General features: G+C 49.9%; 11 protein-coding genes across 11 annotated transcripts; 5 read left to right on the top strand and 6 right to left on the bottom strand.

The window, feature by feature from the left end:
• Window positions 1-25: 25 nt before the first annotated feature.
• Window positions 26-3,073, bottom strand: YALI1_E14925g (uncharacterized protein; the record flags this gene model as incomplete). The annotated part of the gene is made up of 1 exon (XM_503848.3): window positions 26-3,073. One exon carries the CDS (start codon window positions 3,071-3,073, stop codon window positions 26-28), a length of 3,048 nt encoding a protein of 1,015 aa, XP_503848.3.
• Window positions 3,074-4,521: 1,448 nt separating this feature from the next.
• YALI1_E14910g (uncharacterized protein) lies at window positions 4,522-5,081 on the top strand (the record flags this gene model as incomplete). The annotated part of the gene is made up of 2 exons (XM_503847.4): window positions 4,522-4,529; window positions 4,574-5,081. 2 exons carry the CDS (start codon window positions 4,522-4,524, stop codon window positions 5,079-5,081), a joined length of 516 nt encoding a protein of 171 aa, XP_503847.3.
• A 613-nt stretch (window positions 5,082-5,694) lies between these two features.
• On the bottom strand, window positions 5,695-6,675 carry YALI1_E14889g (uncharacterized protein; the record flags this gene model as incomplete). The annotated part of the gene is made up of 1 exon (XM_503846.3): window positions 5,695-6,675. One exon carries the CDS (start codon window positions 6,673-6,675, stop codon window positions 5,695-5,697), a length of 981 nt encoding a protein of 326 aa, XP_503846.3.
• A 3,311-nt stretch (window positions 6,676-9,986) lies between these two features.
• Window positions 9,987-12,209, top strand: YALI1_E14856g (uncharacterized protein; the record flags this gene model as incomplete). Its single annotated transcript, XM_503845.3, has 1 exon — window positions 9,987-12,209. The coding sequence occupies one exon, from the start codon at window positions 9,987-9,989 to the stop codon at window positions 12,207-12,209; it is 2,223 nt and encodes a 740-aa protein (XP_503845.3).
• A 188-nt stretch (window positions 12,210-12,397) lies between these two features.
• On the bottom strand, window positions 12,398-13,213 carry YALI1_E14824g (uncharacterized protein; the record flags this gene model as incomplete). Its single annotated transcript, XM_503844.3, has 1 exon — window positions 12,398-13,213. The coding sequence occupies one exon, from the start codon at window positions 13,211-13,213 to the stop codon at window positions 12,398-12,400; it is 816 nt and encodes a 271-aa protein (XP_503844.1).
• A 1,889-nt stretch (window positions 13,214-15,102) lies between these two features.
• Window positions 15,103-17,361, top strand: YALI1_E14805g (uncharacterized protein; the record flags this gene model as incomplete). Its single annotated transcript, XM_068282983.1, has 1 exon — window positions 15,103-17,361. The coding sequence occupies one exon, from the start codon at window positions 15,103-15,105 to the stop codon at window positions 17,359-17,361; it is 2,259 nt and encodes a 752-aa protein (XP_068139084.1).
• Window positions 17,362-17,500: 139 nt separating this feature from the next.
• Window positions 17,501-19,351, bottom strand: YALI1_E14762g (uncharacterized protein; the record flags this gene model as incomplete). The annotated part of the gene is made up of 1 exon (XM_503842.3): window positions 17,501-19,351. One exon carries the CDS (start codon window positions 19,349-19,351, stop codon window positions 17,501-17,503), a length of 1,851 nt encoding a protein of 616 aa, XP_503842.1.
• A 1,307-nt stretch (window positions 19,352-20,658) lies between these two features.
• On the top strand, window positions 20,659-22,164 carry YALI1_E14749g (uncharacterized protein; the record flags this gene model as incomplete). Its single annotated transcript, XM_503841.3, has 1 exon — window positions 20,659-22,164. The coding sequence occupies one exon, from the start codon at window positions 20,659-20,661 to the stop codon at window positions 22,162-22,164; it is 1,506 nt and encodes a 501-aa protein (XP_503841.3).
• A 174-nt stretch (window positions 22,165-22,338) lies between these two features.
• YALI1_E14733g (uncharacterized protein) lies at window positions 22,339-23,322 on the top strand (the record flags this gene model as incomplete). Its single annotated transcript, XM_503840.3, has 1 exon — window positions 22,339-23,322. The coding sequence occupies one exon, from the start codon at window positions 22,339-22,341 to the stop codon at window positions 23,320-23,322; it is 984 nt and encodes a 327-aa protein (XP_503840.1).
• A 113-nt stretch (window positions 23,323-23,435) lies between these two features.
• YALI1_E14709g (uncharacterized protein) lies at window positions 23,436-24,698 on the bottom strand (the record flags this gene model as incomplete). The annotated part of the gene is made up of 1 exon (XM_503839.3): window positions 23,436-24,698. The coding sequence occupies one exon, from the start codon at window positions 24,696-24,698 to the stop codon at window positions 23,436-23,438; it is 1,263 nt and encodes a 420-aa protein (XP_503839.1).
• Window positions 24,699-25,314: 616 nt separating this feature from the next.
• On the bottom strand, window positions 25,315-25,812 carry YALI1_E14698g (uncharacterized protein; the record flags this gene model as incomplete). Its single annotated transcript, XM_503838.4, has 1 exon — window positions 25,315-25,812. The coding sequence occupies one exon, from the start codon at window positions 25,810-25,812 to the stop codon at window positions 25,315-25,317; it is 498 nt and encodes a 165-aa protein (XP_503838.3).
• Window positions 25,813-26,669: the final 857 nt, after the last annotated feature.

Raw genomic sequence — 26,669 nt, 5'->3', positions numbered from 1 at the left:
GGTCTAGTGTATTGTAGTTTATAAATTACTGAAGAGCATCCCACTGTTCTCCCAGATCGCTCTTGAGGGAAGTGTTTGCTGTGACGGTCTTTTTGGCATCAGTGCCAAAGGTCTTTTTCACGTGGTTGATGATGTTTCCCACTCCAAAGCCCACCACCAGCACTGCGACCACGTCCACCACGATGAGTGTCAGGCCTCCCAGCATGTATCGGGGTGCGAAGATCTTCCACACCATGAGATGTCGTCGGAAGTGAGTAGCAAACACCGCTGCGGACAGAGTGACAGCAGTCTGGTAGGCGACAGACACCAGCATGGATTGTCCACAAGAAGCAAAAAGCAGCGACGATTTCCGCACGGGAGGAATCTTCCACAGAACCAATAGAGGAGTGGAAACAGTAGACAGAATCTGGGGGCCCAGAGAGTTGAGAACAAGGGCTAGATGCGTCAAAGGGAAAGAGATGGTGTTTGTGGCCACAAACCCGATATCCCACTGGACAGAAGGAATGGTGGCTTGGTGTCCAGTGGAGAAGAAGTAGGCGTTTCCAAGCACAGCCAGAATGACGGGGCCGATGCTAGCGGGGGTCTCGAGGATGTGCAGCAAATCAATGGTGGTCATGATATGGTACATTTGGATGATCATCATGACTCCTCCAAGAGGCTTGGAGACAAGTAGAATGGCTCCAAAGAAGTTGAGCACCAGCAGGAGGTACTGCGCACCGTAGACGTTGCTGTAGCCGAGAATCTGCGCCTGGTTGACTCCGTCCTTCTTGGTGTACTTGACCTCCACACACAGACCAAACATCCACGAAACGTTGGCAGCCAGCAGAGTGACTCCCAGAACGATTCGGGCAATGGTCAGCTTCATGTTGGACAGCAGCTCAATGTCGCCAAACAGAGGATCCGACCATTTGAGCTGCTCAGTGACAAACAGGTCTAGGAACCAGTAGACGGCAACAGACATCATGACGCCAAACAGACCCCAGATGTGGAACTTTGCCGACCCATGGTCAGAGCCACTCTCAATAAGGAAGCCTTTGACGAGTAGAGGCAACAGGAATGCGCCCAGAATAAGCAAAGCCACAGTGTAAGGAGCCGGTACGGAGGAGGCATCCGAGGAGTAGAAAGTGGTAGAGCACTTGTCTCCATGCTCTTCTCGACACAGTCTGGAGACAGCCGACGTTCGAGTGAGAATGAGGAACATGATGGAGTGTGAAATGGCCTTTGCTCTGTTGGCATTGGAAGAGGGCAGCTGGGCGGCGTTGATGAGTAGGCCGAAACCAATGGTGCTTAGAAGGAAAGACAGAATATTGTCTTCCCAAATGGTGAAGGAGTTGGAGGTGAAGAGAGCTACATGGATGAGAGTGATGAGAATCACGGCAATAGTTCCAATCTCAGCTCGTTGGAGCTTCTTGGTGAAATGTCGAATGTAGTAGATGGAGTAACCGAGAAGCGTTCCCACACAGAATCCAAGCCCGCTAGTCCATAGAGCATCAAAGGGCCAAGACTCTCCGAATGCACCGTAGCTGGCAAGTGCGTAAAAGGCAGGAGCAGTCATGAACGCACTAAGACCAGAGTAGTTGCACAGCTTCTCGAGTGATCCTTCCACGTCCAAAATGGGCAGTCGGCTGTATAGAATCATGAGGATCAGAGAAGATCCAATGATTGCAAAACCGGCAAAAATGGATGCAAAGTCAAACTGGGCCCAAAGAGACCGACACTGGTCGAGGTTGGTTCGCTGAAAGTTGTAGTGATTGGACACAATGGACTCCCACATGCCAGCCTTAGAAGAGTCGACCTTCACAGTCTTTTTATACAGTCCTCCAAGATCATCAAAGCCGTACTTTTGTCTGTAGTTTTCAATCTGAGCAGAAGTGAGCTGGAGGACGTTGGCAAGAGCCTTGGGGTCCTTGTTGGGGCCAAGGAAGGCCTCAGCAATAGGAGACCCCAGATTATTGAAGGGGATAGGGAGACCCATAAGAAGAGACAGGGTTGGAACCAGATCAATCTGAGGAATGGAAGGGTATCCGCCCTCACTAATCTGATCGTTGGGAGCAACCCAGTCCTTCTTGGAGTACATAAACAGAGTGGCATCCACCTCCAGATCACTTTCTCCTCCATGATCTCCCTTGGAATCCATTCCATGGTCACCAAACACAATGAGAAGAGTATCGTCGTCTAGGGAGTCAATGATCTCTCGAATGTACTCGTCCATTTCCTGGAGCTTCTCTGTCATCTTGGGAGAGTCGGGTCCGTATCTGTGTCCAGCATGGTCCACGCCAAGGGTATGTCCAATGCTCATTCTGTAGTTTCCGGACTTGTAGGCGGGCAGAAGGTGTTCTTTGACTCCATTATCGACCGTGTACAGATCCCAGACATTGAGAGAGTCGTAGGGGTTGGCAGCAGCAAAGTATTTGCCGAAAAGCGCGTCCCAAGTATCGTCTCCACACTGGTAGACGGTCTGGTTAAGAGCCCACATTTGGTAGACCCAGTTGTCTTCGTCGATTTCGGAGCCCGCAAAGTTGCTTCCAGCGTCGATGAATGTGGGCAAAGAGCCTGTGGTAAGTCCCTTGAGTCGCTGGAGGGTTGTGGTAGGCGGATCAGCCACAAACTTGGACAAGAACGCCTTGTTGGGCTGGTTCTGGTTCAGTTCGCTCATGACGGTCAGGGCGTTGTGGTAGGGCTTGTTGGAGCCGGGCTGGGGCGTCGAAAAGTCGAATCGCAACGCATCAATCACCAGCATGATGGCCTTGTCGAACTTGGGCTCCGTCCAGCATCCATTGTCGATATGGGGAGGTTCGTGGAGCTCTGTGAGCTGCCAGTCGCTCGGGCTGACGTCGGTGAGCACACTGCGGCTCAGCAGAAAGCCTCTGGTGAAAAACCCCACGCCAATTGCGTCGTACAGCACCATCCACAGAAACAATCCAATGAAGTACTTCCACGTCCACTCGAAGCTCATGGTTCGAGGAACGTAGGCCACGGCGGGGGTCTCAATGCCCTCGCCTCGGGACGCTGCAGTGTACGCACGCTGCGCAGCGGCCATTTGGCGCTCTTCGGGTCCCAGACGGTCGGTCATGTTTCCGTCTCAAGTGTTTTTCCAGACTGGTATCCGTGAGATATTTTTTTAGGTTGTCCGAGGTGTGGTTACGCATCTGCGAGTGTGAGCGCATCGCACATGGGGTCACACTTGGTGGGCGGGCGTTGCCCTAGCAACTCCGGTGACGGTCAGCACTGATGACTGTGAGACATTTACCCGGATGTGGCTCTGTACTTTTTCTCACCACACTCCTTTTGGGTGACCCACATGTTTTTGGCACGCCTCTCACTCTCTCTTTCCTATCACCTCTAAAGTTGCCTCAAACTACCAGAGTAGCTACTCTATGGGCTGCCAACTCTACTGGGCAAGTATTATGGAGGGGGCAGTTGTGGGAGTGACCCGGCCAGGGGCCAAAAAGAGGCGAAGCTTAATTTTTATTTGTGTGCACTGTGGTTGACTGGTGGGTGGGAGGAAACAAACCGTGTGTCTATGGGAGCAGTGTGCAGTGCGGTGCAGCTGGAGTGCGGTGTGTAAGGGTAACTTGGTCACACTACGCCCGGAGCGCCACAGCTGACAAGGTGCATGTTGCGCAACTGATAACCCCATTATCCCACATAACCACACACATATATCGACAATCATGAGGTGAGTAGAAAAGGGACGGAGAGGAGGAGACGGAGACGGAGGAAGAGCATCTCAGGGCCCCAAAGAAGCACAAAAAACACAGCCTCGGACCTCCACGACGCCAGGTGGCGGGTCCCCCCTCACTCAGTTAGATAGCACCACTAGGGGAGTGGTACTACAGCAGACGCAGACAGACGGGAGAGGGACCAGGGGCGAAGACGGACGGAGTGATATGAAAAAAGACATGTAGGTGAAGGCTTGGGAGTCTCAAAACACATCCCAGTCTGCATCGCAAACTGGACTGGTCCGACTACCTCCGGTTATTGCTTGGATGTGGCCACCCCCAATAAAATGCGGGGTCCAGACTGGATAGGGTGACTGGGAAGGTGACAACAGCACTTGATCGAGGAAAAGGTCGAGAGAAAGGGTCTCCCAAAGCGCCGTAGGGCGTCGTCTGAGCCAGATACGATACCACATCGATGGCCTACTTTGGAATGTGATTCTGCTCTGTAACTCACACTCCGCTTGGACCCCACACCTCTGCCTAAACCTGTCTGGTCTGCCTGAATGTGCCTCTACTGATGGGTTGACGGAACTTATGGACTCAGCGACGCTATCCGGAGCTATCAGTGACATGTCTGTTGCTTGGATTTGAAGCCCCATCTTTTTCGGGCAGGTTATCCCCGAATATCTCCCTGAAATTGCTTATGCTCATGTGCTCAGTGACTAGAGAGCTGGTGTTGGGCTGCTGCCATACTGACCCCATTGGTTCGCATATCTCCACCCTCATTACAACCTCACCACCACTCTCATACACAAACTAACACAGTTCCCCAACAAGAAGAAGAATCGAGACTGACGTCATGAAGTTGTGAGTATCTTTCCAGCGACACCCCGCCTCCACCACTAACACAGGCTAATGAGCGACTACGAAGTGACGCTGGTCAATGATAGCATGCAGGAGTTTTACGTGCGGTTTGAAGGACCGGAAGAAACACCGTTCCAGGGAGGAATATGGAAGATCCACGTGGAACTGCCAAACGAGTACCCATACAAGTCGCCCTCCATCGGCTTTGTCAACAAGATCTTCCACCCAAATATCGACGAGCTCAGCGGGAGCGTGTGCCTCGATGTCATCAACCAGACGTGGTCCCCCATGTTTGACATGGTCAACATCTTTGAGGTCTTCCTGCCTCAGCTGCTGCGATATCCGAATCCCAGCGATCCTCTCAACGGAGAGGCCTCGGGTATGCTGATGCGAGAGCCCAAGCAGTACGAGGAGAAGGTCAAGGACTACGTGACCAAGTACGCCAGCAACGACTCTGTGTCGGCAGAGAAGGACATTTCTGACGATGACGATCTCAGCAGCATTGGCTCGTTTTCTGACGACGACGAGGAGCCCGCCGGAGAGTTGGAAGTCTAGTGCATATTTATATAACATTAAGAGTGCGACTGAGAGTCGTTTACTGTCTACGAGCAGAGGCTAGGCTGTTTAGGTTGATTGGTGACTTACTGGCGGATGATTTCGATTCTAGAAGAGCAGCAGTTGTGCTAGAGCTGTCTCAGTGGCTGATTTTGTAATGATTACATGTTCTGATTTAGATATGGAGTTAATAGGCGTTGGCAAGGGGACAATGAGATATGAGACGTGCGAACAGGTTCCGAGGACCGCTCTGTAAAAACTGCCGTACACATATCGATGTGTAGTGTAAGTACGATTACACATGACACACCTGGACCACCTGAAGACCTGTTAAATATACAAGAACCACCCCTGAACGGCTGTAAAGTACCGGTAGAATGATCCATGTCTCATATCCACAATCATGTAATATTAAACGGGTTAATTAAGCCTCTGCCCCCGAGCCATGTGATTAATTTCCCAGAGCAATATCAGGGTCGAAGCCTTCACACGTTTAATTTCACACTTGAAGTCACTTGACTCTGTCTCTAGACGGCTGAGAATAATATTTCGATGCTTCTCTTTAGTATATTGGATACTAAACCTGAACCATTCATGTTCCATGCCATCCACGCTAGTTGCTGGCCTTCAACAAAGAAGCGTACACGTCCAATCTCTGCTCGATGGTAGTGTCATTCCACAGCTCTTGTCCGCGTTGGTAGGTCAGAAGAGGAACTCCAACCTGCTCGACTGCCAATCCAGCTGCGACGTTTCCATACGACGCAGCAGTGTCCAGGTCTCCGTCGCTCTCAAGATAGCCGTACAGGAAGCCTCCCACAAATGTATTTCCCCCTCCAGTGGGATCAATCACCTTCTCCGAGCTCTGGTGGTACGCAGGGTACCATTTGAGCTTCTTGTCACTGTAGACCAACACTCCGAGCTTGCCACATCGCAGCACAAACACCGTTTTCAGCTTGTCAAGATGAGGAGCCCAATAGTCGTAGACTAGAGACTCGATTTCGGACACTGTCGTAGGTTCAGGAATACCTACAAACAAAGCAGCCTCGTGGCAGTTTGGAGAAAGTACCTGGACGGAATTGAGAGCCTGTAGCATGGTCGGAAACGTTTCCGGACAACAACAGTCAGGCACAGGTTCCCATAGGAACACCTGCTGGTCTTGTCGAGGTCCATTGGCCAAATCAGAGCAGATTTTCATGCATCGATCCGGAGAGCAGATGACGTGGATGCTACGAGAAGAGTCCAGACCACATTCCTGGAGATCCGACACCTCTATCCGTTTCTTTGGTGTCAGATACTTGAAGCTTCGAAGGTCGTTATCTCCATAAGAGTTCCATCCCCTGGTGGTTTTTCTACTCGGATCTCTTCGCATGACTAAACCTGTGTCCCAGCTTGTAATCTGTTCCTCTACCGACTGCGGAAAGTCGTTTCCAGCGTCCACAATCCATCCAATGTCCTTGGCCTTGTCTTGTTTGGCAAAGAAACGCGCTCCAAGAACCCCGTAAGTTCCCGCTCCTCCAACAATGTCGTATACCGAGTGAGTTTCAAAGTGGATTTCATCGATGATGAACATCCCCATGGTGGTGAACCAGGTCATGGCTGTAGCTGGGTTGGTATCGTAGATGTCAGATCATCTTCCTCATGCACCTTCAACTTTATCAGCGCATGTTTAGTCAGCAAAGATTAGTCAGCCCAAGACGTGTCTGCCCTAGTTTATTTTGCCTCTGAAGCGTGTTTTCAAACAGCACCGCTCGATATCAGCTCCGCGTTGCGACGTTCTAGTGTCTCAGAAACATCAAGCTGTCGTCGCGTTTTCGTTGAGATGAGACAGCAGCAAGTTTCACACTGAGCAGGGAGCGATTATGAGACATATGTGAGACATTTAACGAGCTACTGGGTCTTTGATGGATCATGTACACACCCAGGAAGGTATTATCACGTATACAAGTTTTACTCACACCTCTCCAAGACTAATGGACGTATGGGCAACGTTTGAGAAACGGAATTTGAGGCTTTAATGAACAATTAACCTGAGGGAGGGTTTGCAAAATAAAATAAACCGACTTTTCTTGTACTCCTTCTTTCCCCGCCCAAAAGTAAGTCTCGAGGAAGCTTGGTGGTCGTAAAAGCAATGTTTGAAAAGCAAATACTTCCTAAACGAGAGCAGTTATGAACAAACCACTTTGTTGGTGCATAAGAAGCAAGTACCAAGTAGCGCGGGAGGCAAAACTCTCCCCAATTCAACTCTTGTTAACGTCAAACTACATCTCTGGGCTGTCTCTACCGTCATTTGTCCGCGCTCATTTACCAATGTTTACAATACAATACACACGCATAACCACCTTCGCTAGTGGAAGTCTATGTATGTCAGCGAGTCTAAGTGTACGAGACAGAGATACGCCGTCTGTTTTGCATACAATGAAAAAGCAAATCCCTGGTGATATAGAGTGTGGTCTGACGTCTGGCAGCTCCGTCATAGGACCATGTTGATCAGGGGTTCTAAGATTCTCGTCACGTCGTAATTGTATCTTGATTCGCGTGCCATACATGAGACTGCCCCGCTGGAGTGCATTAAAAGTAGTTAACGTGATCTGAGACCTCTCGTATGAAGTCCTTGGTACGAGTATGATCCGAAGACTGCACATGTATGAGCACTCATGTGTGAGTAGCAACACAGCAAGCGATATTGAAGAGCCAGAATATCACTATCGGGGCGATTCAAAGACGACTAACAACTAACAACGAGTATTTCTCCGTCACAGCAACGTGACTAATACACCACACGCCATACTGCTATCAATCCATACCATTGTCTTCATGTGTGTTGTGTTTCTATGGAAACGACGCTTAACTCAAAAGATACAAGCGAAACCCAATATGGTTCCAGACATCCCACAGAAGCTGGAGACAAAGAAACAAGCTCGTTTGGACGACGATCCTTGTCTGATTGGGATTCGACAGACAACGGCCAGCATAGTTGGTGTTATGCCCAGGATGAGTACACTTGTCGTACTGTATGTCCATGGCACGAAACCGACCCTGCGTAAAAAAGTGCAGTAGTGATAATGAGCGGGTACATACGAAGCCGACCTACTGTAGTCTACGGATGCAGCAAGTCCTTTAGTCAACGGCTCTCACCTGTGTGCAGAGCCCAACAGGTTTATGGCGTGATGTCGACAATATTGTGGACTCTGCGCTTTTCTGGGCTGGGCTCATTTGTAGAGAGATTGTTGTCCGGTTTTGGCCTACTGCGCCAGTACTAATTAGCACGAGTACAGAGGAATTCATGTTTTTATGAACTGTACTTGGACATACTTCGGGGCCCAACGGAAGAAAAGATGGAGAAACGGCAAGCTATGTGCTTCTATAGATAACGTGAGGCGCGGCCAAGAGAGTTGATGTGCGTGCTGGAGGGTGTAGACAGAGACCGGATGGGGGTAGCCGGGTGGATTGGCTAAATACCAAACGTTCGAATCCGGCATTGGGTAATCACTACTTCCGCTTTAGAAGGTGACCCTTTTGTCTGGTCCCATCGAGGAATAAGACTAGATCGCGATCGTAGACACGGGAGTGCCTACTTGTAGTCTTTTGCACGCCAGCATTAGATCCAAAATGCGACGCTGGAGGAGAATGTGAGGTGAGGACTGGTTCCGGAAGCAGAGACGCATAGCTATACTGTACATACACTTGTAAGTACTCGCACTTACACCGGTACTCGTACTACCACCAGGGTGATAAATCAACCGAGGTACGTACATCCATCAAGCAAGTCTCTCCACCAAAAACTAATATCCTAGTAGCTGTCTGTCCCCCATTCGCCTCTCTGTGGCCTTTGTTTCCACACAGCTTAGGGAGAGTGTCCCGACTAATGTTGTTGGTGGTGTGAAAGGGCTAGTAGCGTGCTTGTAGTTGAATCTAGAGATACATTCCATGCAAAGCTAACCTCTATTGAGTTTGGCATATCGACGCGTTCAACCCAAACAGACCTGGTTCCAGTAGCTGAAAATAAATGTCTACAGACGGCTTCGGCTCCAGGCTGATTACCGACGACTCCACTAAGCTATAGGTGCTCTTCTAGGTCTTCGCCTGGCACCTTTTCTCTCCAGCGGCCATGCTCACACCCAATCTTGCAGAACCTATGGACAATGAGATCGGAAGAGCGGTTATGTGTGTACAAGCTACAGGTAGGCCGAGTCTAAAATACGGCTCCGGCACCGTGGACCAACGCAGAGAACATGGCGATATTGGCGTGCTAAAACCCACCAGACTTCAGGAATGATAACAAACAATATTGGAGTCAGTTGGACGAATGCAGGCCTGTTGAATCATCTGCCCTCACATTCTCTTTTCTTGCACACTATTCCCTATTGTTATTCATCGATCGACACCCCTGGGGAAGATCAGATGATGGACGTGTTGGACGTGTTGGACGTGACGATGAAAGAATGGCGGAGACCTACAAAGCCGCATGTTTGTTATTCTACATTGTCCGCTTTGTTGGCTTTTTTCAGGCCTAATGTTTGTTTTTATGGCCAGATGTCATCTTAGGCCACCGTTGAGAGCCTCACCTATGTTCCACCTAAAAGGTGAGAATCGACAGGGCACCGAAAAAGACTGTGATTATGGACAAGTGGTCCAAATCGCAAAGTGAAAGTAGCATGTAGTCTGCAAAATGCAACTTGTGCAGCCATAGACAAAGAAGAAAGTTACGATCTTGCAACTATAAACTCTAACCATGGAGTCCCACCTGCCTAACTGGGAAACAGTGCACTTTGGAGTTATGCTAGCTGATCGGCTAATAATGGCTGAATCCACCACTCTAGAGAGTCGGAAACATCTCGTCTCATCTCTCATCTCTCATCTCTCATCTGTCCCCAGACTCCCACGGTTTTTTCTCCTTTCGACAAAATGTCCTACAACTGTCTGCCTCCAGCAGCCCCCAAAGTTCTGGTGGAGATCTGTGGACCTGCCCTGGCTGTAGTAGAACCCGACACTGCGACTGTCTATACCCACGACCCCTCCAACCTGACCCGAGTGCCCAATGCGGGCTACCAGGTGTCCGACCAGACCAGTATTCGGTTTATGACTGCCCACAAGACTCAGCTGGCGACTCTCGACACAGCCAACGTGCTTCATCTGGCAGTATTCGACCTGACCAAAAAGAAGGACCACTTTTGTCAGGTAGCCGAATGGAAGCTGCCGAAATCGGATATCTTCACCAGCGTGTGCTGGAACCATGATGGAACAGCCCTGGTGCTCAGCACAACTAACGGAACCCTCTATAGAGTCAACACTCTCACTCATCAGATGGATCCCTTTGGTGCCATGATTGGAGGAGCAGTGACCTCGGTTTCGGCAGCTCCCTGCGGCGACAACATCTTTGCAATTGCTCACAAAAGCGGCTCCATCTCGGTGCTCAGAATTACACACCAACTGGAAGTTTACCATACATTCAAGCTCAGTTCACGAGGCTCCGGTACCGACTTCTCCAAGGACAGCGAGTCCGAACCTGCCACAACTCCCGTCTACGCTCTTACAACGGCATGGCACTACTCCTCAAGAGACCCCTCTAACCAGTCACTTGCCGCCATAGACTCAAACAACAAGATCCAGGTGTGGTCTGTGAGTCTCAAGTCCATGGTGAGAAAGATTCGGTGCTTTGGACTGCCTGATGGAGCTCACACTGCGTCTCCCATATGGTGGACAAAGGGCGGATCGCTGTTCCACGCCCTCAATGACTCCCGAGTGTGCGTCCACAACGTTAAGACATCGAACGTGTCAACCAAAATCATTTCGACCGGGAAAATTGTGTCTTGCTGTATCAAAAGCAACCGAGGCAAGGCCTGGATGGCAACCACCGGGGGTATCGAGTTCCTTGACCTTGTAGGAGGAGATAAAAAGATGGAAAACAGAAAGAGAGGAAGCGATAGCAGCGAAGGGAGCGTCGAGCAAGTCAAGGAACTCGCTCTTCCTACACCTGAACTGCTACCTTCACCTCCCCGACCTCTTCCCAGACGAACGCCCTTGATTCCCATTCCTACAGAAGCTCCCCCTCCCCCTCCTCCTTCAGCTGGAGCCCAGTCCGACTCTTGGGACGATGAATCTGATGGACCCTCCTCAGCATTCTCAAACACCCGCAGCAGCAACACCTCCGCAGATACTCTTCCTGGCTCCGAATATGATGTGCCAGTGAAACCTCTCCTCAACTGTCGACCAAAGACCCGATTCTCAGGACAGACCACGCCTACTAGAAACGAAATGCTGCCTATCGACACCTCGCGTATCTCGCTTTTCCACATTGTCATGTCCGTACCGGACCCAATGGCCGAAAAGGCTCTATCTCCAAGCTTGTCTTGGGAATCCCAGGCTCTCCGGGTGCTGTTTGACTGGGAGTCGTCTTGCTACGAACTTATCCAGAGCCAGCGAACTGAAGACAACACCATCGCCAACTTCTACCTCGGCCAATGGCTCAACGACAGCGACTATACTCTCAACATTGACTCTCTGGAAAGCACTCTGTCACCCACACAATCCACAGCTCTACTATGTCTGTCTCTACTTGATAGAGAACCCACCAAGGTCGACAAGGCCATCTCGGTGCACATTTCCCGTGTCCGAAGACGCCTTCCCTCGGCTGCTCTCGATACTCATTATGTCTGTACCACTCTTCTGTCTCTGGGACTGGCTCACCAGGCGATTCATGTCTACCAGCAGCTGGGATTCTACATGGAGGCAGTTATTCTCGGAATTCTCTACGCCCAGAGTATCGAGGAGACGCTTGATCTGTGGATGTACTCTGCTGCCTCCAGTGACATGTGGCCAGATGGAGTTGTTCATCGATGCTCCGTTCTCATGTCTCTGGTCAACCCACAGGTGTCCTACCCGGTCAACTTTGACGACACAGATCTAGGCGGTAATCTCCCCCCTAGCCTCAGAAAGCTGTCTCTAGATGATCTCCTCAAGTCTTCGCGAGACCAAAATCTGCTTCTTGACTCGCCCATGATCCCCCATGAGGAGTTCTCGGTCGGCATTGACTCCCCTACCCTCATGCCCATTGACTTTGATTTCAACAAACCCCCCAACTTCAGCAGACGGGGCCGAACGCCTAAAACTTCGCCCAATCTGATCTGACCCTTTTATTTATTGCCACTAACGCTTCTGACTTCATCTAGTTTACTATATGAGCATTGTCTAAGATTTACTCCTTGTACTTATAATTACTTGTACGTACTCAACTTGTATTAATGCTATGATATTGAGTAATGCCAATGCTCGCTGGAAGAATGCAAATTCCAGCCTTTCCTCGCACGTCTCCAAGTCTACTCTCCCTCTCTGTAGACACGAACGGTCCCCGCCCAGTTTTCGGCCACCTTTAGACCTCCCTCGCTTGGCTGAGTGAATGCCACTTGGTTCTTTTCAAGCTCCATTCCGTAGATGAAGTCACTTTTCGCCAGGTCCAGCAACTTGGTCACGATGCCCGTTCGTCGAAACAGCTGCGACACGTACATTCGAGACACTCCCATGACTGCAGGGTACTCTTTGAGGCCCAAAGTACCAGTCTGAATGTCCACGTGACGGCATTTTGTGATTCTATCCACTAGCACGCATCCTACTGCCCGCTGATCCACCACGTAGACGTAGACAGCTGCCTGAGAGGACAGAATGGGCTCTGGCGCATTGAGTTCCGAGTTGACGAGTTTCAGAAACTGGCTGACACAGGGATGACTCAACAGCCGCGACTTGTACACTGTGTACGTCTTAGATTTGTCCACCACGACTGCCGACACTGAGGGCTTCCATTTGGGTCCGTTGAGGGCCGTGCTGTGAAAGCTCTTGTGAGCAGAGATATCAGGACCATAAGCCACCTGGTAGGTCATTCCACACGTCTTGCAGGTGGTAGAAGTCGTCTGTCCCAGCGACAGGGTCATCTGGACCGGTGCTTTTGTTTTTGCTGGTTTCTTGACGACCTTGGCTCGTTTCTGACATGGCGAGACGGCTTGAGCTGCTTTTATGTTGAGTCGTGACTCATTGGGGGGCTGTAGAGGCGAGGTTTCGGGTGACTGTGTTGGTGATGAAGAAAACACGTCGTCTTCCGATTCCGACAGGTATTTTCGCTTGGCTCGGTATGTTTTCATGCGTAGTTGAAGAGGGAGAAGAAACCAAGTCGCGTCGCGTTCTGCATTAACTCAGTGTGCATGGTGTGCGTGTTACTAATTGTGTACTGTAGTGGTGGTGCGTTGGGATGATTAGTAAGCATGAGTGAGAAGTGTCGGTCGTAGCAACTGAACAAAAAAGGCGTGACTTTAGCGAACGTGCACGAAACCGTTGCGCATCAATGATGGGCAGTGTCAATCCATTCCATTGCGTGTCTTGAGACAGATGTGAGCAACAATGAAATAAGCATAAGATACCCACAGTACAATAATAGTTGAAGAATAGGGGATGTAAAATCATGTAAAAAACAACGTCAAAAACAAAAAAAAAAACAAACAAAAAAGCCCAAAACAGGGGGAAAAAAAACTACAAAGACAAACCACGACATTCTACCGCATCTACGAAACCTATCATCATCAAATAAATAGTCGGGTCCTTGGTTTTTCACCGATTCTGAATCACCCCTCTTGTCCATCTCTGTGGCTTATCCATTGTTATATATCGAAGCTTATCAGGATCTGCAAGTCCTAAATATAGGTGATTAATTAGATATACTTAGTATCGTAAATAGGACTAAATGGAAATGGACAAATGGGGCCAAAAGGGTCTTTCAATGTATTTTTCTGACTATTAACGCCGCTTCTCCTGTGGCTAGAGTCCCATATGCCTGTATGCTGCAGCCGAGCAACCTGCACCACCAAAAAACGAACACATGCGGCATCTGATTACCACCACATTTATACCAGTGTCGTGCGAGTATGCTTTGGTGCGCAGTGTATTTATGATTACAATTTGGGTATTGATTACTCCTGATTACCCATTCGCTGAGTCATCGTGACACTTTGGCCGCCGGTGACGCGGGAGCCAAGCCGCAAATGCGTCTAACAAGGCTGCCCACCGGATTACGTACACTCGTACCGCGCCTTTTGGGGGGTAAGAAAGAAATAAAAACTGCATGCCGCCTCTTAAAACGGTCGTTTCATGCACCAATTGCGAAATGAAACCATGATTATGTAAACGAGGCGTTTATTATATGGGTTTTGTGATTGTCACAATGTCGAGACCCCGGCACACTCGCATCTTCCATAACCCGAGCCGCTCGCACCACACCCGCCATGATGAGGGGAAGCCGTCAGACACGCCCTTCGGTATTGCACCAGCTAGTATTGGGCTAGAGGCGTAGCTAAGTTTGGCTTCCGCTCATGTGAGTAAGCGCAGGAGAGTGAAATGAAGCAGGTGGAGCTGGATGGTTGTGGGGGCGGGGCAGGGCGAATACGCGGGGGAAAAAAAAGACCCGGGCACCCCTTTGGGGCATTTGGAGCCAATCCATGCCGGTTTCGACCGGTCAAACGTCCACTCCCCGCTCATTACCGGGTACTCTATGTCGGACCACCCTAACCCGTCAATTGCACCATCCAAACTCTAAGCCCGCCCTTCCAGCACACTACCGACACCACTGTGGGAGTAAAACAGAAGCAGACCCTAAAGGCGAAAAGCTTCCGTCTCCACCGCGATAGTGAAGATAGTACTGTATTCATCAGCCAACACACGAGGACCCGCAACCCCCCGACGCCCCTCAGCTGACCGACAGCTCTCGACACGGCGCAATTCGCGGACCCGCTTTTGAAAAAAAAACTCATTCCCACGCCCTCCAAGACGTTGCATTTTCCACCCAACAAAGCAGCTCGGAAAAGTACGCAATCCCCCAGCTCCCATAACCCCGGGCCCCATAACATGGCGAGCACCACCTACACAGATACAAATAACCCCTACCAGGTGAGTCCAGTCACTTTGTTCCTCAAGCAGCCCCATCAGCATCCACCGCCAGATTGCTCGTGCAACCCAGTCACAACCCCACTAACAACAGAACATGACCGGCCGCGCCCAGTCCAACAATTGGGACCGGTCTCCGCCCTCCCGAGGCATATGGGGTGAGTATAACAAGAGCCACATAGTCCCGTACGGGCCCCCAACTAACACAGACACCCCAACATGGTCCCGAGCCCCGTCCTTCCAACAAGAACGAGACCTGGCCCCCGGTGGCGTGGGCCGCAAAAACTCGCAAGGAGAAGAAATCAACCCCGCATACAACCCCATCCGAAGCGGCTCCTTTTCCGGCGGCATTTCCCTCATCCGCTCTGGCAATGATATCCGCAGAGACTCCTCCATGCTGCCACACCCCGACCACCAGTTTGCCTCCAAACACTTCAGCTTCAACGACGTGGAAATGCAGCGGCCCCACCTACAGGCCCCGGAAATCTTCAACCCGTCTCAGGCCCACGCGCCCATCCCTGCCAGTGGAAGCTCATTTTTGTCCCGGTTCTCCAACATCGGAGACGCCACAAGAGACGCAGAGCTCAACCTGGGCTCTCGAAAGGCTTCACCCGAAGACGCTTCTGGTTTTGGACTGGTTTCTCGACGAACTTCCACCTCGTCCGCCAGCCCCATCTGGAACAATACGGGTTCTCCTCCTGCCCAGCAGACCAAGCTGCATATTGACGAGGTCACGGACCAGATGCAGACCTTCACTCCGTTTGTGCCCTACGAGAGATACTATGACTACGGCGCTGACATGGGCGCTGCAGGTACTGGTGTAGGTGCAGGACTGCCTAATGTTGCGGGTGTTGCTCCCAGTGGTCTTCCTGCCTCTGGTGCTCCCATTGGACCCGCTAGTATGACCATGGGAGGCATGCCCAGCATGGGAGGCATGCCCGGCATGGCCGGACTCACGCAGTCGCCACAGGCTCCCACAGCCGCTGTTTCCAACGGCCACGACTTTTATGGCTTCCGAGGCAGACCCTCACCCCGCAAGTACGGCGTCAAGGAGTTCTTCCCCAACGGCTTGGACGACGAAGTCGAAGTATCCAAGAAGAAGGGCTCTCCTGAGCAGATTGTCGCAAAGCCCGTCACTACGCGCACCCCTACTAATAAAGCCAGTGTGGTTGCTGCACCTGAGGCTGACATTGCTTCTGTTCCTGCAACCACCGCGGTGCCAACCACCCCTACTCCTCCCCGAGTTGAGTCCCGAGACACCAACAGTGCTGCCAGCGCTCCTCCCTCGTCATCATCGCGACGAAAGCGAGATGGCTACCGATCTCCCCTGCTTGAAGAGTTCCGAAACAACAAGTCCAAGAAGTTCGAGCTCAAGGACCTCCAGGGCCACATCGTGGAGTTCAGTGGTGACCAGCATGGATCTCGGTTCATCCAGCAGCAGCTCGAGTCTGCCAGCGGTGAGGAGAAAAGCGCGATTTTCGAGGAAATCCGTCCTTCTTCTCTGCAGCTTATGACCGACGTGTTTGGCAACTATGTGGTCCAGAAGTTCTTTGTGCACGGTAGCAACGCCCAAAAGGCTGTTCTAACCAAGCAGATGGAGGGTCACGTGCTCAGCCTGTCGCTGCAGATGTATGGCTGCCGTGTCGTCCAGAAGGCCATTGAGTACGTCGACACTGCCAAACAGGCGCACCTGATCAATGAGCTAGATAAGCATGTGCTGCGATGTGTCAAGGACCAGAACGGAAACCATGTGATCCAAAAGGCCATTGAGAAGATTCCCCCTCAGCACATTCAGTTTATTATCAACGCGTTCAACGAGCAGGTGTACCAGCTGGCCACACATCCTTACGGTTGCCGAGTCATTCAGCGAATGCTCGAGCACTGTGAAGAGGCCCAGGCGGCCATTCTGGCCGAGCTGCACAACTACGCCTACCACTTGATCCAGGACCAATATGGAAACTATGTGATTCAGCATGTGTTGGAGCAGGGCGCTCCTGACGATAAGGAGGCCATGATGCTGGTGATTAAGCAGCACGTGCTCATCTTCTCGCGACACAAGTTTGCGTCCAACGTTGTGGAGAAGTGTGTCATCTACGGTAACCGACGGCAGCGTCGGGCTCTGATTGAAGAGATTGCCACCGAGCGGGAGGATGGCACTCTCCCCATTACCGTCATGATGAAGGATCAGTTTGCCAACTACGTGATCCAAAAGCTGCTGGATGTCAGCGAGGGAGAGGATTTCGATCTTTTGGTGAGCATCATTAAGCCTCATCTGGCGTCGTTGAAGAAGTACAGTTACGGCAAGCATCTGGCTTCCATCGAGCGTCTAGTTCTTTTGTCCGAAGGTGGCGAATAGTATGTAAATAATGTAAATATGTCTAAGTATGGGTCAGTGGGTTGGTTTTGATCGCTTCTACATTATAACACACTACGAGTTCATTCTACTTGTACAATTATAATACTTGTAGTTTTTTAGCTAAATGTCCATTAACAGTTTACAACTTACTCACATCAATGCCCTGAATGAAATCGTCCTTTCTGGTTCTCAGAATTCGTCTCAGGATCTTTCCAGAGGGATTCTTTGGGATCTGTTCGTTCTTTAGCACAACCACTCCTCCGTAGAGTCGTTTATACGAGGGCACTTGACCGTCCAACCAAGCCTTGATCTTTACAGCATCATAAGATGGGTCCTTCAGTACCAAGAAGGCACGGGCACTCTCTGTAGCCTTAGCTTCTGAGTTGACTCCAATGACGGCACAATCAATGACCTGGTCGTGGTTCAGCAATAAAGATTCCAGTTCAGCCGGAGCCACCTGTTTGGACATGGATTTGATCATCTCCTTGTTCCGGTCCACTATCATGAGTCTGCCCTTTTGGTCGACCATACCGATATCTCCAGTCTTGAGCCACTTGTCCTGCCAGTGAATGAGTGTTTTGGGGTCCTCCTGCGACCGGTCAAAAGACTCCTCTGAAGACTGACGATTCTTGTGATATCCGTCCATAATCATGGGGCCCCTAATAAGCACCTCTCCCACAGGCAGAGGCTCATCTCGTTTCAACATGCCGTCCAGGTGGGACAAGTCGTCGAGTTTGAGCTGAGGCTGGTCAACTCCGTCTTCAGATACTATTCGGATCTCGACATGAGAGGTAGCTTTTCCAGCAGATCGGAAATCAACGTCAGGATCAAGGGGATCGAACACAGCACACAGAGGGGAAGTCTCTGTGAGACCATAACCCTGAGAGATGGTCAGTGGAGGTCTGCCAGACTGAGAGTGCCGAATGCCTTGAGGGTTGCCTGTGATTCGAGTCAGCAGGTTTGTGACGGCAGATCCAGGAAGAGGGGCGGCTCCTGTAGTTATGAAGTCGACATGTTCATACAGGGAGGGAATGTAAGGCTCCACGGCCGGATCTTTGGCCATCTTGACAATCACAGGAGGCACCAGCATGAGTCTGTTGAGTTTGTACTTCTTCTGGGACTCGAGTAGTTTGACCAGATCGAATTGGCGATGAACAACAGTAGTAGCATGAGATGAACACATGTTGAAAATGAACTTCGTCAGACCATACTGATGGGTCATTGGAACGATAGCTGCTACTCGAATATCATCTCCCGTAGAAAAGGAAGGAGTAGACAGGGTTCCTAGAGTATCACAGCTCGACATGTTGAAATGGGTGAGTCTTACAGCCTTGGGGATACCACCGGTGGTCCCTGACGACATTGACAAGTAGGCAATTCGCTTGGTGCATTCTTGGGGCGAGTATTCGAACTTTCTGGCCATGGCCGAGTTGATCTTTTCTTCCGAAATATTGCAGGCCATTGTGAGTAGATTCTCAATGAGCAGAATTCTCACTGGATGGGTGATTCCCGGGAAGGCAGCATCTTTTTGGGCTTCTTTGATTGCTTGTCGCACGTTGTTTTCTTTTTCCTGGTAGCACAGGACAAGACTAGCGTCCGTGACTCGCAATTGATGAGCCAGATCAGCTACATCATAAGACACGCTTGCAGAGGTGATAGTGCATCCCATATCGAGCATTCCATAGTGCAAGGAGGGGAAGAACCGCGAGTTTGGAGCATGCAGCATCACCACGTCTCCGAGAGTATGATCCGAAGCTACAGGAGCTCTGGCGTGTCCGATACCATAGTGATGGTACAATACGGCCGAGATTCCATTGGCCAATTTCCACAGCTGTTTGTAGGTGATTCCCTCGCCCGTCTCTGCGTCAATGTAGCCGATTTTGTCGGATCCAAACGACTTTTTACTCCGGAGATAGTCCGTCACGTTTCCGTAGAAAAAGGTGGATAGAGGGATATCGCCCCAGGCAGATTTGTGAATGATTTGGGGCATCAAGGGGGGTTATTTGAGTCGAAGAAGACGATGGAGAGGGGGAATTGAGCAACAGGAACAAGACCAAAAGTATATATACTCCTAGTCCGAAAATGTGGGGTAAAAGTAGGTTGTATGGCAGGTTGTATGGCAGGTTAGGTTGTATAAGACGCATTCTCAGGCTGCCAAGGACGGAAACCCCGCCGGTAAGATAACAAAAACGGCCACTGGTGAAACACAGAGTCCGAAAGTTGGACATGGGGTCAACGTGGGGGGGGTCACGGGGTTACGGGGTCACGGGGTCACGTGTGACACAATACGACAGTTTGAAATTTCGACATTGTGACACCTTCCTCTTATTTGTACTGGTGCAACCTCCTCCACCCAACTTACGATGAACGGACATCTTATCATGGTTTGAGTGTGTCTTGTTGGGGTTGTTAAAACGAGACGTTGTGTTGGTGTAATGTACCGTGGTACTTGTATTGTAGTCATTGTAAGTATATAGCACAGTAGATGCACACCGGTAGCAGTGCTAATATTGCTCCAGTTGATGTTTGGCTCGGCTTGTGGTGTGTTTCTGTGATTCATGTTGCTCATCCAGGCGTCGCCAGACGACCTACAGTAGCTCCAACTAGATGGTTACCTGTAGCTCCCACACGGCACGATCAGCATCAAATAGGTGGAGGGGGAACTGTATCACGTCGATACGACGCCATTACAAGGAGTCGGTAGCCTAGGTTTGAAAGTGGTGCTTCTCTCGGGTTCAGGGGGTTCTCAGATATGTTGCAAGTTTGCAACAAATGATCATGATCATGAGGGTGAGAGGTGAGAGGTGAGAGGTGAGGTGAATAAGTAGTTTGTCTGAGTACTGTATCATACTTATGTCGATTGTTATGAAGTGGTGGTTTATAATTAAACTAAACTCCCAACAAAAGCGGAGCTCTATAACTAAAGCTAAGTATAGCGCTTGTAATTTGGTGAACGCATAAAAAGATAAATGAAGAAAATAGTTGATGAAACAGATCTAGGAATATCACAATGTTTTATAGAGCATATGTGTTTGAGAGAAAAACTCCAATGGTATCCTATTGTATGTACCGGCGAACTTATGGGCCAGATGAACAGCTCTTTGTTGGTTTCTTGTACTAAAACTGACGACTGGTGCAGTGAATGGTTTATTAAATTCTCTCATTAAATTGGCTAGTATCAAACTATCAGTGTTGAAATTACTGTAGCCCTTCCTCATCTGTCGGTGCGTAACTCAGATCAAATATTGGAAAATTCTAATTAACCACGAACAAAAAACACCACTGACACGAACGACGATGGACGAGATACTGAAAAAACAGGGGTTCCCGGACATGGGAGAGATCACCATGGAACAGGTGTGGGACGTGTTCAACCAGCTCAACCCGATGGAAAAACGATCGCTTTCATCGGCTCTGGAGGTGCTGGTGGAGCACTCCAACGGCAAGATTGAAGAAATGGATGAGACGATACAGTCAGGCGATGAGGAGGGCGAGTTGACGCAGCAGGAGATGGAGGAACTCACCAACTCGATCAAGGCGAGCGGAAATGACGTTCCGGATCTTATGGGTCCAGATCGCAACTCCAGCATGCATTCTGCCTCGGATGGAGAGGCTATTCTTGGCAAGACGATAATTATCCACGAAGACCAGCTGGAGAAGACCTTTTCAATGGTCAAGCTCGACAACGACGAGGCGCCGTTTCCCGCAGATCCCAACAAGCTACACATTCCCTTCACATCCGAGCAGTTGAGTGAGACGTCCAACCTCATGAAGTGGGTAGGAGCTACAGATATGCGTACTTTTATCTGGGAGTACGAGGCGATCATCCGAGCGATATTTGCTGCATGGAACGGAGATCATGATGTGGAGAACCTGGAGTTTTATCTTGTTTATTACCTCCCATTCTTTGTGTCTCTAGGAGTCATCTACAGTCTGGAAGCCGAGTTTGGATACAGAACGTTTGAGGTGGAAGGCCTAGACAAGCTGGAGATTGAGGATGACGCCAAGGAAATGCACCAACGGGTGTTGGCAGGCTCGTGGCGCGAAATCAGACGGTTTGTGGTCAGCGAGTTTGCTGCCATCAAGGACGACGAGGAGTTCGTTTCTCACACAATGTCGTTGCTTGAAAACGTGGCAGTTTCGAAACGGGGTGGACTCAAGCGGTATCTTTCGTACGTGGCTCGTCTTGTCAGCAGAGCCCAATCTGAGCGAGAAATCAACAAGTGTCTTTACGGGGAAGCTGGCACTGGAGGATTCATTGATATCCAGGACGTGTACAATGTGGTTGTGATGCGACTGCCGTTCAAGTGGCGCTTGGAGGCTGAGAATCTCGGCAACAAGGCTACTTCGGCCGTGGAGTTTGCTACTATTTTGGAACACACGTTCAGCAAGGATCAAGACTTCAATGCCCGCAATGAAGAGCTCATGGGAGGGTCTCTGTTTGAAAAGAACAGAAAGAAGACGAAAACGAACAAGAAGGAAAAGGAAAAGGAAAAGGAAAAGGAAAAGGAAAAGGAAAAGGAAAAGGAAAAGGAAAAGGAAAAGGAGACTGACGGTGTCAAAAAGACGAGTGTCAAGGGACCCCTGAACGCAGAAACACTGGCACAAAATAACTCAAAGGAGGTACTCGAAGAAAAACTGAGAGTGCTCATTACAGCGTTAACCAAGGAGTTTGGACCTTCTTCAAAGGAGTGGGCTTGCGTTCAAGATATGAAGCTACATGTTCCCGATAAGGCTCCTTCTGCCCCTCCTCCCAAGAAACATGATCCTCTCGAGAGTCTCAGAGGCAATAATTATTTCTAGTATGTACAATACGATATTTATTTATAACAACAATGTGTATTTCTGACTTATATACGCCACACCATTGATACTCCGTAACCCTTCTTCATTTGTTGTATCACAGATTATGACCTGCAGGTTCATGCACGACGCGTAACATAGATCCCTTGGTGAAGTGACACGACTATCCGAAACATGTCACGAAAGGCAGCTTTGGCACGATGTGTACAAAAAAGCTACGAGTGGGAAACACGCACGGACACGACGTTGAGTGGCGTATTCGGGTCTGAAGGACAGGAGCTGGACGAGTTTCTCGACACTGTTCCCGACGAGTATCATTCAGAGAGGACCCGGCCATTGCTGCAAAAGCTGACTCGCCAATGTGAAGCTCTCAAAACGGCTAAGCCGATGCCGAAAAAGCATGGCGATGACTTTGGGTTCTCGGACGAAGAGGAAGATGAGGGGGGGTCAGCCGAGGCGACGCCCTTGAGGGAAGACGACCCTTTGACCGCTCTCCAGAAACGTTATGTGGGTCTCGAAAAGGCACTGAGGCATATTGAAGGCATTGACAAGGAAGATGTTGGTACATTGTCGTTTCTGTTTGCCGGCAAGGCCGTGGAAGACAGCATTAACAACAACATTTCGCTGGAAAATGCGCTTGAGAAGGAGGCCAAACAACTTAGGAAAAGCATCCGTGCTGAAAGGAATCTCAAACAGGAACATAAAAAACTGACAGAAATGCTTCAGGCCAAGTTGAGGGAGACGCGTGAAAGAAGTCGCAAAGGCCCCAACTACGAGAAGGAGCTTCTTCAGGCTCAGTTGAAAGAACAGAGTCAGTTGTCAGGAAACGATATCTCCAGTGGTCTGAGGTTCATCAAGGGAACATTGGCACGTCTCATTGCCGACTCGTATCTCAAGAAGAGTACGAAAATCACGGAGGGCGAGTACGAGGATCTGGTAGACATTTACGGAGACAGAATCAAGATGCTGATCGATGATCTGTTTTACGCTAATCTGGTGGCAGATGAAGAGTCGCTGGCTCCAGACGACGAGAAACGGTACATTGAGTATCACAAGGAGGACATTCCTATCGTTCAATTCTTTCTGACGTCGAATTTTGTGGTTCCGTACCCCAAAGACGGATTCAAAATCAAGCTGAAGATGCAGCTGGAGTTGTAAACATAGCAGTATTTATATTAACGTATTTAATGAACTACCCGGAGGGTATATACATGTGTTATTTAATTGAATAAGTTTCTATTATGTGTACCGTGGTGCTTTCACCATTGTTATCAAGCACTGCACTGTCGCTCGTGCTCAATGTAGTCAATGAGTTCAGCAATGATCTCCACCGTTTCGGAAGGATTGGCAATCCAGACGGTGGTTGCAGCAAGACGGGCCTTGAAGTCGTTGGCGCCAAGGGCAGCAAATTGATCGCCCACATGGAGAGTCTGAGTGCCTGTGATGTTGCCCAAGTAGGCCTGAAGGGATCGAACACCCAGATCTTTGTCTCCGATATCGACCCAGACGTCGGAGCCGCCGTTAAAGGCGCAGAATTGCACGTTTCCAGTCGCCTTGGATGTCTCAAGGGTCTTCTGGGCAGCCAGAACCATCTCCTCAAGTTGTTCTCGCATAATCTTCTTGCCTGGAAGAGGAACGATACCCACTCCTCGCACCTTTCGAATGATGGTGGCAGGCAAACTGCATTTGGTGAGGGCATTGGTAAACACCCGCTCGCCTATGTTCAAAACACTGGTGATATCTTCCTGCGACCAAGTTCGAACCTCAGGAAGAGTCCACTCTTCAGGATCGATCCATTCGAATCGGTTTTCGGCAGCAATGAACTTGAACAGAAAGTTGGACTCGCCTCCCATTACCAGCAAATGGTTCTTCTGTTGTTCGGTCAGGGTGTCAGTCTTGACAATCGCTTCGAGAAGACCATAGAGACGGACTCCGTACTTTGAACCGTCCTTCTCGGAGTATCCGGCAGCCGTGACAATTCCAACATACACGTCGTTTCGCAGCAGCCCGAGTAGCACGGGGATGATAGGGCTGTCAGGGTCAATGTTACCTCCATCTGCATATAGTGTAACATCTCCGTCAAAGGTGACCAGTTTGAGTGGCTGACGACCTGTAGCTAGTGCCATGACTTGTGCAGTATTGAGAATCATCCGCACGTCATTGAAGCTTGGAGACACAAAACGTCTGTGAGAAATCGACCGGATCTCGTCCTGGGTGTAGAAGGCCCGTTCCAGAGGCAGCTTGGTGAAGAATTGGCCAATGGTAGGCACCAGCTGTCGCAGTCGAGCCCGCTCTCCACTGTCATTGTTGTCATGATACAGCTGGTTTTCAATCAGCTTTTCCACATCGTAGAAGATCTCAGCGTATCGTCGTCGAGTTTCCACCACAGATCGGTTTTCGTCTCCAGGACGACCGTCACCTGTAGATCCTGCATGAAGAACAAAGGGTGTAGCAAGCAGAGTCTTCACCCACTCGATGAATTCATCTCGTCGGTGCTGCTTCAGTGAGTACTCCACTCTGTACCGTGAAGTCATATTGTGTTGTTGCGGAGGTCAAGATGGACTCGCCTCGGTTATTAGGTTATCAGCTACAGTATGTTCTGAGGCAGGGTCGAAGAAGAGAGAAGAGTTTATGGATAAAATCTGAACATTGTAAGAAGCTAACGATGCACACAATACGACACTCGTACCTACTTATACCGTACTTGTTCTGTATTCTATATTATATCTGATGACCGCCACTCTCACTCACTCGGGCGTCCAATTGTTGAGGTGGCACAGCCGGCATTAACGACGGCTCTTTCAGAACGAGCTACTGTATGCGCCCCGCAATATCCACAACACTATTAGCCATTTGGTGGGGGTACAATGCCAGGTTTGTTCTCCTTAACTCGAAATGAACGTCAGCTTTTATTTATTACACCGTAGATTTTGCTCTTCAACCTGAGAACTATGAAGCTACGAGTAGTTGTACTCTCTCTCTCAACATGACCCATGCTGAAGTTGTATACGATATGGTCTCTGTTCAATCACTATGTTCTCTGTTGACAGCTTGTCTCTTATACTACACCCCAAACCAATAGCCTTCATGGGTCTCGTGCGTCTCTATTACGCGAATCTCTTTCTCAGCGTTACTCAATCATCTATTATGCTAGTTGGGGGCCTCGGTGGCAGTGGCAATGGGCACGGCGTTAATTCCTCGGCCCTCACCAAGCTGCTCCACGGTCAGGGACAAGGGTCGTCGGTGGACAACCTCCCAGAAAGTTTGGTGAGCATCCTCCTGAACGAAGCCCTTGGGAGACTGCTCCAGAGAAGCCTTTCGGTCGGCGTTGAATCGGGCGCCGGTCCAGCCAAACAGACCGCAGGCAGCTCCGCAAAGCACCGTCCAGCCGATAAATGCGGGGACTAGCTTAGTTCTGGCTCCAAGTACGGCACCGGTGGCAGCACCGGCCCACATGTGGTTCCAGCCGTCCTTTCGCTCTCGCAGGTTGGCAGCAGAGCAGTAAGTGAACACGTAGGCGATAGACGCGCCGGTGAAGATGGTGACGACTCCTCCAGACTTAGAGAAGGTGGTCAGGATGTTTCGGGGGCCTGTGGCTAAACTGTTTCGCGCGGCGGCGGCAACGACACCAGCACCAAGACCAACCATGGCGCTCTGGGTGGCCAGTCCCAGGGTGTTGTAGGGGTGAAAGTGGCCAGCAGAGCTGGTGTTGAATGTCGGCGAGGGAAGGTGAACGTGTTCAGACACTGGGTTAGTATGAAAATGGATAAGTAGTTAAAGATCACGAACAACCCTACAAGCAGGACCCATTGGAGGGTGAGAAGGTGAGCATATGTATCAAAGACATGTGAACTGTTTGTATACGCACATCTAGAACAGGTCATGAAAGGTGTCTGATGCACATGAATCAGGTGTTTCGGAGAAGTGAGCAAGACAAGTGGAGAAACGAATGAGCTACAGTGATAAACAGCAAGAAATAGCTCTCTCCATATGCAACAACAATCAAAAACAACAACAGCCCATCAATTATGCCAAAGTTGCATGTCTCCGTAGTTATTGTAGTCTTTCCCTTGCATTCTCACATTGATCAGTAAAACAAATGTTGTGTTTAAACAACTTGGGCACTCTGACACCAACCGATAATCGATCATTAACACCTTCCACAATCCACCATTCACTTCGTCTTTGCCGTTCCGACCCATCTCCCATGGTTCGTGATGCTCCATGACAACATAACTCCTCCGCCGTCATGTATCGATCACGAGTCGTTTCTTCCCGTTACATCATGTCGTGTATCGTCGCTTCATCTTAGCACCACATCCACTTCGTTTCCCGTAACGCTTTCATCCTTCTCAATACTCACTCTTTTGTCGTTCCGTGCTTGATCACTGTTCAGAAATTCCAGTAGTATGTGCAGATATTGACCCACGGTGATTGGCCCTCCCAACTCGGGGTTAGGGCACGATAGGTTGGGACCACACAAACCTCCGAACTTTAACTGGTGA

The sequence above is a fragment of the Yarrowia lipolytica genome, chromosome 1E (genome assembly GCF_001761485.1).
Source record: "Yarrowia lipolytica chromosome 1E, complete sequence".
In the NCBI taxonomy this organism is placed as follows: Eukaryota; Fungi; Ascomycota; class Dipodascomycetes; order Dipodascales; genus Yarrowia; species Yarrowia lipolytica.
This window is presented reverse-complemented; position numbering and strand designations above follow the sequence as displayed.